The sequence below is a fragment of the Myotis daubentonii genome, chromosome 10 (genome assembly GCF_963259705.1).
Source record: "Myotis daubentonii chromosome 10, mMyoDau2.1, whole genome shotgun sequence".
Classification (NCBI taxonomy): Eukaryota; Metazoa; Chordata; class Mammalia; order Chiroptera; family Vespertilionidae; genus Myotis; species Myotis daubentonii.
The window spans coordinates 31,690,025-31,700,845 of NC_081849.1; the positions used below are offsets into that span (position 1 = coordinate 31,690,025).

The 10,821-nt window shown below is 60.4% G+C and overlaps 1 protein-coding gene across 3 annotated transcripts in view; it reads left to right on the forward strand.

Annotated features, from left to right (window-relative positions):
- Positions 1 to 10,821, forward strand: part of CLEC2L (C-type lectin domain family 2 member L) — an 18,795-nt gene extending 7,974 nt beyond the window's left edge. The window contains exons 2-6 of one of the 3 annotated variants that reach the window (XR_009454724.1): positions 1,524 to 1,661; positions 3,833 to 3,999; positions 5,359 to 5,459; positions 6,911 to 7,127; positions 9,537 to 10,821. Coding sequence is in view for 2 of the 3 variants with exons in the window: in XM_059711946.1 (XP_059567929.1) it covers positions 1,524 to 1,661; positions 3,833 to 3,999; positions 5,359 to 5,459; positions 6,911 to 7,022 (518 nt within the window). In the remaining variant the exon portion in view is untranslated. The remainder of the gene's footprint in view (positions 1 to 1,523; positions 1,662 to 3,832; positions 4,000 to 5,358; positions 5,460 to 6,910; positions 7,128 to 9,536) is intronic. The other 2 variants (XM_059711946.1, XM_059711947.1) reach the window with 2 other exon arrangements.

The window sequence follows — 10,821 nt, forward strand, 5'->3', positions numbered from 1 at the left end:
TGAAATCATTATGCAGTATTAAATGAAATAAGTCAGACACAAAAGAACAAATATTGTATGTTTCTACTTAAATGAAATATCTAGAATAGCCAACTTCAGAGATGGAAAGTAGGTTAGAGGTTACCAGGCTCTGGGGGTGGTGGGAATGGGGAGTTAATGCTTAATTGGTAGAGTTTCTGTTTGTGGTGATGGAAAACTTTTGCAAACGGACAGTGTGGATGGTTGCACACTATTGGCTATGCAATTAATGCCACTAATTGTACACTTAAAAATTGTTAAAATGGAATTTTTTATGTTATGTATGTTTTATCACAATAAATAAACTTTAAAAGACCCTATGTTTAAAGTCTAAAATGTTTCTTTCATTAAATATAAAAGAAAAATTTAAGTGGTAAAAAAAACAAAAAAACCAAAAATGTTTTAAAGGGAGAAGCCAGAGGATCAGGAAAGGTTTTGTCAAGAGGGCGGAAGGCCCTGGCCAGTTTTGCTCAGTGGATAGAGCGTCGGCCTGCAGACTCAAGGGTCCCAGGTTCGATTCTGGTCAAGGGCATGTACCTTGGTTGCGGGCACATACCCGGTAGGGAGTGTGCAGGAGGCAGCTGATGTTTCTAACTCTCTATCCCTGTCCATTCTTCTCTGTAAAAAATTAATTAAAAAAAAAAAAATATATATATATAAAGCGGGCGGAAGGTGTATGCTCGGCCAGTGTGGCTCAGTGGTTGAGTGTCGACCGATAAACCAAGAGGTCTCTGGTTCAATTCCCCCTCAGGGCACATGCCCTGGTTGTGGGTTCAATCCCCAGTGGGGGTGTGCAGGAGGCAGCCCCATCCATGTTTCTCTCTCATCGATGTTTCTCTCCCTGGAATCAATAAAAACATATATTTTTTTTAAGAAAAAGAGGGTAGATGTGGGCAGATTTCAAGACCTCGCTTTACTTTGGGAGCAAAGACCCAGCCGCAGGGCTGGGAGGGTGGGCTGGGTCATTTCAATGAGTCTGTGTGGCTGAACAGGGACATAGAGAAACAGCAAGAAATTAAAGATTAGAAAGCTCTATTGACCTATGAATCAGAAAGTCACGGTTCGATTTCCAGTTAGGGCACATGCCCAGGTTGCGGGCTCTATCCCCAGTTGGGAGTGTGCTGGAGGCAGCCAATTGATGATTCTCTGTCATCATTAATGTTTCTCTCTCTCTCTCTCTCTCTCTCTCTCTCTCTCTCCCTTCCTCTCTGCAATCAATAAAAATATGTTAAAAAACACACACACAAAAAAAACTCTTCGGGCCACAGAGGAGTTCAGGTGCGGAGCTCTGGAGGGAGGGCGATCCCGCAGGGGAACGCGGGAGTCAGGGCTGGGCTCTGGAACAGCCCCTCTCAGGCCTGAGTGAGATCAGAATCCCCAGGAGCGCGTGTGACCGCCCAGATGGCTGGCCCCACCCGAGTTCCTCACTCCTGGGACGTGGGGCTGGCTGTGGCGATTGGTGGTGAGTGGGTGGCCTGGAATTGAACCCTTTTTCTTCTCCTCAGACACCACCACCCGCCTCCTGCTCGGAGCCATTGCCGTCCTCCTGTTCGCCATCCTGGTGGTGATGAGCATCTTGGGTGAGCATGGATGTCGGGGCATTTATGCGGTTCAGTGTACCACCTCCTCAGAAGCGTGTCTAAGTAGGTCAACAGAAGTTCCTGGCGTACCACGAATTCTCTGGGGGACAAAGTAAATAGCAAACCCAGTGTTAGTTCCAGAGGTGACTTTAGCTTAAAATACTCGTTTCACACATCGACTCTACAAGTCCCCTTTACTAAGTGATGTGGGAAAGTGGAGATGCTGTGAGGACTCAGAGCGAACTCCAGAGGGGTTAGGCAGGCAGTGCTTCTTGGAGATGAGTTTGGGACAAGGGCCATTAAAGATCACATTCATTCATTCACAGGCCATTCATAGAGCCTGCTGTGTGCTAGGCCCTGGGCGAAGTACTAGGGATTAAAAAAAAAAGATGTTATCTCCCTTGTGCAAATATAGCGGTGTTCCTGCGGGGGGTGGGGGGGGTGGGGTGGGGGGGTTGGGGTGAGGGGGTTCCCAGAGGGGGAAACACGGGTGCCAGACCCTGATGAATGAATGGGGCCTCCCTCCAGGAGGCAGAGGGAACAGAACAGCCCAGGGGGTGGGGCCTGAGCCACAGGAGGGCTGCGTGGGCCTGAGAGGGCAGGGATGAAGACCAGGCCCTGTCACTATGGGCAGCCACCAGGGAATTTGGCTGCTTTTAATGGACTCAAGGCAACGTATGTCGTGGGGCCCGAAGGGTTTGCAAAGTGATTTGTCTTTAATCTTTGAGACGCACCATAAAGCCAGAGGTGGGCACCTCCAAGTGGGCAAAAAAGCCACTGATAACACCAGCCCTTAGCAAACCCTCACCTCCAGGTGTGCACGGTAAGCAGGGAGGTGTGTTTAGAGAAGAGCCTGGTGACCGCTGGCGGCAGCTTGGTTCACCTGGAATCGTTACTGCAAATTAAATCAGGCTCCTCTTGTCTTGCTGGGGGGTCGGGGGAATGTGTAAAGCAGCAGAGTGTGGTTTCAGCGAGGAGGTCTCAGAGATCCTTGTGGGAAGGCAGCAGACATGCAGCCACACCAGGGCCAGTAGTCCCGAGGGGACCTGCAGCGCGGAGCAGGCGTGCAGTGCGCGCTGGTTACTGGAGCGCCATCGGCCTGTCTTGGCTCTGTCCGGTCTACATTTCATCAATCACTTGTATGAAAACAAAATATATGCTTATAGAATGTGTAGGTGATACAGTCCAAAGAGGGATGTTGAATGTGACAGAAGAGAAAAAAAAATCAAGATTAATGTGTATCTTTAAAAACTCAGAGGAGCCAACATGAATGAGATAAACGTGGGAGAAATACATGTAAGACCCTTCATTTGGGTTTGAAATTGATTTATACGTGTTCTGGCCACTGGGGAGACCCCACTTGGAGAGAGATCATATGAAAACGATCAGCGCATGGCTTCATTCCTCTTGGCAAGGAGGCCCTTTGAGACTGACGGACGCTCTGGGCTTCCTTCCCAGAACAGTGCGCGCGTGTGCACACGCCCGCAGACTCCTCTCTGACTCGGTCTGCAGGCCGGGAGCCCACAGCAGCTGGAAGGCAGCGTGGTGATCTGTGATCGCTGTGGCTGGGGGCGGGGCCCATCCGAGCTTCCTGTCTGATGGGAGGCCGCGCTGTGACATGGTGAGCCAGGCAGGATGGAGAAGGGTCTGGAGGAGAGGCCATGTCTAAGCCTCGAGAGGGAGGCTGCTGCCCTTCAAGTGGGCGCTCGACGGCGACGGCTTTGCTCTGGGCCACCCCAGAGGCAGATCACAGGCCAGCAGGTCTAGGTCACAGGAGGGCAGGTGGGCACTCAGAACCGGAGAAACGCTTCCAGCACTCAGTGGGGAAGGGCTGCCTCGTTAGCTAATGGGGCCTGGCCAGGCCCCCCCCCCCCCCCCCAGCCCGCGGGCGGGTGCCACCCAGGCTGGAGAGAGGACGCTTCCGTGGCCTCCGCGTCCCTTCTGAATCGGAGTGTCTGGGGTCCCATGCCCTGAAGAGGTCAGAGAGAGAGAGGTGGTCTTAACCCAGGAGCTAACCTGGGTTAGCCCCCCACCCCCACCCCCCCGCCCCGTGTCCCGCAGACCTCCCAAATTCCTCTTTCTGCTGCATTTAGCCACCCACCTTCTCCCTGCCAGGCGCTGTGAGGTGCTCACCTGAGCCATGTCCGTGCGGGGCACCAGGCGGGGCTGGTGGGGGGAGCCGCGGGGGTTATGTGGGCCGGGCGCGCTGTGATGCTGACCCTCTCTTCCCCCAGCTTCCAAGGGCTGCATCAAGTGTGAGGCTCCCTGCCCGGAGGACTGGCTGCTCTACGGCAGGAAGTGCTACTTCTTCTCCGAGGAGCCGAGGGACTGGAACACCGGCCGGCAGTACTGCCACACCCACGAGGCGGCGCTGGCCGTGATTCAGAGCCCCAAGGAGCTGGTGAGCGCTGGGTGGGGGGGGCCCTCGGGGACCCCGCCCTGGGACTCGGTGACGTGTTTCCAGAGCCCCGCCCCCCAGCCGCCGCACAGCCAGCGTGTGCAGGTGGGCCCCTCAGGGCCTGCAGGCCCAGGGATGGCGTGTCCACGGCTGTGGTCAAGGCCAGCTATGTCGCCGCAGGCTGGGTTGCTGAGCTCAGCTCGGTATTGTCACGTGGGAATGACAAGTGACCAGTGCCCCTAAGAAATCACATCGCGTCTCCTAGTCCAACTGGGACCTGAGCCTTGTGTCACCTCCAACACGGTTTTATCCACAGACACGTGGGAGAAACAGGGTGTCTGTGGGCTGTGCTGGAGACGGGTGCAGGGTGTGGGGATGCGGGTGCAGGGTGTGGGGATGCGGGTGCAGGGGGTGGGGGTGCGGGTGCAGGGGGTGGGGATGCGGGTGCAGGGGGTGGGGATGCGGGTGCAGGGGGTGGGGGTGCGGGTGCAGGGGGTGGGGATGCGGGTGCAGGGTGTGGGGGTGCGGGTGCAGGGTGGGGGTGCGGGTGCAGGGGGTGGGGATGCGGGTGCAGGGTGTGGGGATGCGGGTGCAGGGTGTGGGGGTGCGGGTGCAGGGGGTGGGGATGCGGGTGCAGGGTGTGGGGGTGCGGGTGCAGGGTGTGGGGGTGCGGGTGCAGGGGTGGGGATGCGGGTGCAGGGTGTGGGGGTGCGGGTGCAGGGTGCGGGGATGCGGGTGCAGGGTGCAGGGGTGCGGGTGCAGGGTGCGGGTGCAATGGTGTGGGGATGCGGATGCAGGGGGTGGGGATGCGGATGCAGGGGGTGGGGATGCGGGTGCAGGGTGTGGGGGTGCGGGTGCAGTGGTGTGGGGATGCGGGTGCAGTGGTGCGGGGATGCGGGTGCAGGGTGCGGGGGTGCAGGGTGTGGGGGGATGCGGAAGGCAGAGAACCTAACAATCCCTTGTCTGTCTCTGACGCACGGAATAGCAGCCCCTTCTTCAGGGAAAGGCCAGAGGATGCAGGCAGAGGGACGATGGGCCTGGGCGCTGAGGTTGTCCCAGGTGCCTGCGAAGTGGGCTGGGCGAGCCCGGCTTCCTGCGACTCGGGGAGCTGGCACCTGGGCCGCTGAGCCAGGGCACCAACCTTGTGCCAGGGTTCCTGGGCCGGGGGCAGGCCCCAGAGCCGGGTCCCCGAGGGGCCACTGCAGGCGGCGGCTGGGCGGTCAGTGTGAGTGCAGGGCACGCTCTGACCCTAGGCCTCACCTCTGGGTGCAGTTAGGCGCCCGCTCGGCGTCTGTATATCTTGGGAGCCCTGAGCAGTCAGGTGACCACACCTGACTGAGCCTTCCTCTTTCCTTGGTGCAGGAATTTATGTTCAAGTTCACGCGGAGGGAGCCCTGGATTGGCCTTCGCAGAGTCGGGGACGAGTTCCACTGGGTCAACGGGGAACCCTTTGACCCCGACACGTGAGCTGAGGCTTCGTCTTCGCCCTCTGCCCTGAGCCGAGCCCGGGCAGGGCCTCACTGCCCCGCACCTCCCGAGGGGACCGCCCGGTGCTGTGCTAGTAGAGCTCCCCGAGGTTCAGCGGGTGTGACAGCCCCTTAACGACATCGCTCTGCTCCATCGCGCCTCCTGCTGCCACCCTGTGACTCCCTTGTCTGCAGGGCCTGTGCGCAGGGCTGTGCGGATCAGCCCTGTGGGAGGGAGGAGGGGTCCATGCCTGGACGTCCCCCTGTGCTGGCCAGGGCACACCACACCTGGCCACAGGGAGGGTGGAGAGGGGCCTCTGCTCGGGGAAGCCACATGCCACCCAAACACTGACACTGTGAGCGTTAGGGACCCTGCTGGGGTGTGGGTGGTGTATTATCTATGAGACCCACGTGTGGGAGTGAGGTGTGAAGGGCGAGGCGCCAGGCACTGGTTTGTGGGGTGATGGGGTGTATGATTGGGGCAATGAGGGTGGTGACAGGTGTGGGGGGGCCGTCGAGGTTAGAGAAGTGCAGGGAATGAGAGACTGAACCCCGGCTTTCAGTCCAGACCTTATGGCTGGAGGAACAGGCCGCGAGGAGGTGGGGGGCGGGCACTGCTGCTGAGGACCACTCCTGCCCCCAGGCCCCCAGCCTCCTTCCCGCGGAGGCGGAGGCCGAGGAGGTTCCCCTCCGTCCCAGCAGCCTCCAGGGGCAAGCAGCCGGCTGACAGTTCCTGCCCGTCCCCTCCATGGCTGCACCTGCCTCTCCTCACCACCTCTTCCTTTTCCCCTCCTTCCCTTTCCCGCTCCCATCTCAGATCAGCTCCTAGCACTGCTGAGAAGTCTTACACTTTGTCCACTTACCCCTTCTGGAAGCTTCCTGCTCCCAGAGGCTGGGAGAGCCCTGGAGATGGGACCCCACATGCTGACCACCTGGCAGCCATGGGCCTTGGGGGCGTGTTTCCCTGACACTGAGGTGGTCCTGCCCCCACGCTCCCTCTCGGGGTCCTAACACCAGCTCTTGCGGGACCCCAGCTCCAGGCTTGCAGGGGCTCAGGTCAGGGTGAACAGAAGAAACCGTGGACCATGGAGGACCCATTTCCGGCGAGGAGAACAGGCCCATGGATGACGTCCGGTTTCCTGGGCAGCAGCCCCAGAGTTAAACATTGCAGTGACTGGGGTCCCCCCCGACCTGTGAGGTCCTTTAAGTCAGCTCCTCTCCCCCCGGCTCTTCTGTGCCAGGGGACCCTGTTCAGGAGCTGACCTGGGGGCTGGGGACAGACAGACACCGGTGTCTGGGGGGTGGGGGGCGGGGGGCTGGAGCCGGTGCCGGGAGCAGGGAGGCAGTGGGAAGCCCGTTAGGAAGGTCTTGGGGCCGGATGTCCTGGGAGGTGGTCGGGGCGGGGCAGACACCACAGGTTGAGCGCGGGTCTTCTCTCCTGGCCACAGATTCACCATCGCGGGCCTGGGGGAGTGCGTCTTCGTGGAGCCCACCAGGCTGGTGTCGACGGAGTGTCTGATGACGCGGCCCTGGGTGTGCAGCAAGATGGCCTACACGTGAGGTGGGTCAGGCCAGGCCCACCCGCCCCAGGCTCCGCCCAGGACCCTCTCCCAGGCCCATGAGCCCTGGTCTCCTTGGCCCCAGGCAGGTCCTGTGGCTCAGCAGGTGAATCCCATGGGCTCAGGAGGGTAGGGCCCGTCCCCCCAAAACACAAGCACAGAGCCCACCGTTAGCACCTAACCAGCCCCCCTCCCCGCCCCATCCTGGAACCGTCCTTCCTCCGGCGGCCCTGGCACTGACACACTGCGTAGCTCCCTCCCCACGCCCCCAGGTCATTTCTCTCGTGGCTGCTGGGGAGGCTGGGAGGCAGGGCTTTCCTGGCCTGGGTCCCGCACACCCGTCCTCCTCGCCTTGTTCGGCCGCTGCTCCGGGGGCCCTGCTGCATGGCGGCTCCGATGGAATAAGAGATGACTGGCATCCAGAGGAGTCGGCTGCTGTTGGCTCCAGGGCTCTGGGTGCCCGTGGGAGGGGGCACGTCAAGCCCACTTGACCTAGCTTGGCGGGTGGCAGGGACCTGAGGGCAGAAGCAGTGCGGCCTCAGGGCACCGCTTCGCTCTGCAGGCCCCGAGTTGTTCTTAGGGGCGGGGGGGCTCCCTCTGGCTCCTCGTTACTGTTCAGCTCAACACGAGGAGCGTTATTCACACCCACCACGCGCCAGACACCACGCCAGGCACGGGGATCAACAGCTTTATCCCCCAGGGAGCACACTGGGAGCAGAGGAAACGGAATGTTCTGGAACGTAGCCCAGGGACGGTTTATGCTGCCTCGGGGAGGATTAGCCACGGGGTAGAGATATGTTTGTGTTGGGCCTGATCCGAGTTTGTGCAGGTCCTGTGGCCCCTTCCCAGGGCCCTTGGTCTGCCTGGGGGGTGGCGGGGGGAGGCAGAGGGGATGAGGGGGGGTGGCAGGTGCACCAGTGCCCCCCCCGTCCACCCCCCCCCCCCCGGGGAGTAGAGCAGCTGGCCGTGGGGCCCAGGCCGCCCCAGCCACCTCTCGGTGCCCCCGGCTGGCGTCACGTGGGCGGCTGCCTGGGAGCTGCCTGTGTGAACTGGGTCCTGGCCCATTTTCAGAAAATAGCTCAGGGGAAACCAGGTCCAGCTCTGCTCCGCTCAGTCCTTCACTGCTGGGTTTCAGACAACGCTGTCAACTTGGTTTTGCTGGCCTCTGCATGCTTTCTAGTAAAACATGGGTATTCTGTGGTTCTGTACTTGTCATTATTGGGGCGCCAGAGGGGGACTGGGTGTACAATACGAGGTTAAGGGAATTCAGGGCGGTGGTGGGCCTGTGGGGGAAGCAGGAAGCCCACCCCTCCCAGCGCCTGCCGGGACGTGTTGAGGGGCTGCAGGCTCAGGCTGAGGACTGGCCAGCTGATCCTGCGGGGAGGGGGGGGTCCTCTCACGCTCACCTCAGTCGTGCTCAGGTCCGGGGTCTCAGTGCCCTCCCCTCAAAGACAGCGAGGCTCAAAAGCCTAGTGCCTTGCTTTCCACGAGGCACCTCATTTAATTCTCACTGAAACGCCCGAGGCAGGCAAGGCCACAGGGACAAAGCTATACCCGGGCAGGCCCAAGGCCAGCAGGACGCGCCGAGTTGAGTGACCTCGTCCTGCGCTGGGGCTCAGGCAGGAGGAACCGGCAACAGGAGGGCTGGGAAGGAGGCCGTGGGGCAGGGGCCGCGGACCCTGGCGATTCCACTCTGCAAGGCCTGCTCCAGCTTTGGAGGCACCTGGTGACTAGGTTCTCCTGACCTTGGGTTTGTCCTGGGACCACACGACAGTTCTAATCAGTTTAGGAAAAGGAGCCCTGACTCCGCTCACCGGTGTTGTAAGTTTTCCTCTCTGGTTCCTACCAGGGGGGAGGAAACACAAGGCAGAAACAAAACCAAACCCTGGCGTGGCCCGTCCAGAAATAGACAACCCGCCAAGGGCTGTAACCAGCCCAGCGCCCCCACTACCCTCCCCGCGAGTCCACCGGGTTTGCTGGGCGGGAGCCGGGTGCTGTGCTCCTGGCGGCCACGGGGGGAAGCACCGAGTAAGCTCAGCGCGGAGCCCCTCCTTCCTCGGCCCATTTGAACCCAGAGCCCAGTCCCTTGGAGCCGGCAGGGCGCCTGGGGAGGCTGGAGCAGGCAGACGTCCCTTGGGAAGATGGGGGGTGACAGGGAGGGCTTTTTAAGGAGGACACGTTGGGGTGGTGGCGTTTGGTGCTGTGCTAACGAGTTTCTAGCGTTTGCTTAGTTAATCCACACCCTGCAAGGTCCGCACCCTCCCGGAGGAGACGGCTCAGAGAGGAAAAGGACCGGCTCACACACAGCTCGGAGGTGGTGGGGGCAGGGGCAGAGCCCGGACCATCCCCACAGGGCTCCTGGGGAGGCACTTGGATGGCACGAGTGTCCCTGCCCAGCCAGCCCGCTCTGAGGAGGGAGGGGGGTCCCTGTGAGCCCACGATGGAGAAGGGCGCCCTGGGGAGATGTCCGCGGCCCAGAGTGGGGGTTGCTAGTGATGACTACGTGTCTCCTCAGGGCCCAGCGCCAGCCTCCCTGCCAGGCCGCCGGGACGCAGCAGCCCCGACGGACCACGCCCTCTCCCCAGCACCCCCAGCTCTTCACACGGAGCCTTCCCACGGCGCCTGTCACCTTGCCCTCCGTGACGTCTCCTCCTGTCACCTGACCCTCCTGCACCTGATTATAAAGCCCGGGAGCAGGCTGTGTGCGCCCTGGCCTCTGGGATGTACAGACGCGCCCTCGAAGATGACTGTCCGTGACAGTGTACACAGCGTCACCAACTTTCCCACGGTGCGAGAGCGCGGGCCCAGCGTCAGAAGACTCGAGTTTGGCCTTGGTGGGCATGGCATGGCATGGTTTTTGGAGGCGCGGCGGAGACGGACTCTTGACCTTGTTCTGCTTCAATCAGACAGGCTCATGCGCACGCTGGGTGGGCGGGGTGGGGGTGGCCCGGAAGCACAGGGGCACCGAGGGAGGGCTGCCCCAGTCTCCAAAATGTCCTTTGCCTCATTCACGCAGCCTCATGAGGAGCCGGCTGCGAGGGGGACCAGGTTTGGGGAGTTTCCATCAGGGAGGGGCTGGCTGCTGAAGGTCCCTGTGACCCCCGGGATAGAGCCCTAATTAACATCACAGCCGAGACCTGGTTTCTAGAAATGGCCACTGCCCGCTGAGAGCTGACAGCAGGTGGGGGGAGGGGAAGGAGGCAGCTGCCTCTCTCCCCTTTCTGCTCTAGCCAGCTCCAGGCTCGGAGTATGAGATTGAAACGGGCATCCAGGAAGCCCCCTGCCACCCCACCCGAGATCCCACCTCTCTGCTAAGGCAGCGGGGAGTGGACACACACTGGGCCTGGCTCCCAAGCCCTGCCCTGGGCCAGTCAGGGCCAGCTCGTCCCAACAAGCAGTTGTGGAGGTCAGCCCACTGTGCCGAACCTCTCTGACCCCAGGCTTCGCCTCTGTCAACTAGAATCATGCCTGCCCTGCCTACCTAATAGGGTTTCGAGAATCATGGACGTTAGGATTTCAGGGGTTAGACATGATCGACCCCATGAGGCCCAGAGAGGTTAAGTGACACGTCCAAGGTCACACAGCCAGTGGCAGAGCTGGAACAGGCCATGTGGCGCTCCTGTTCCCTGTTTACTCTCTCATCACTGCATGTGTCATGCTTTGTGTATTTGTGTACTTGTTGGCCACCTGCGTGGAAATTAAGCTCCTAGAGGCCAGGGGTCCCCTCGCACACTTTTCTGTTTTTCTGGCGCCTGGTACATACAGAAGGTGCTCAATAAATGTGTGTTGAACTAAACTGA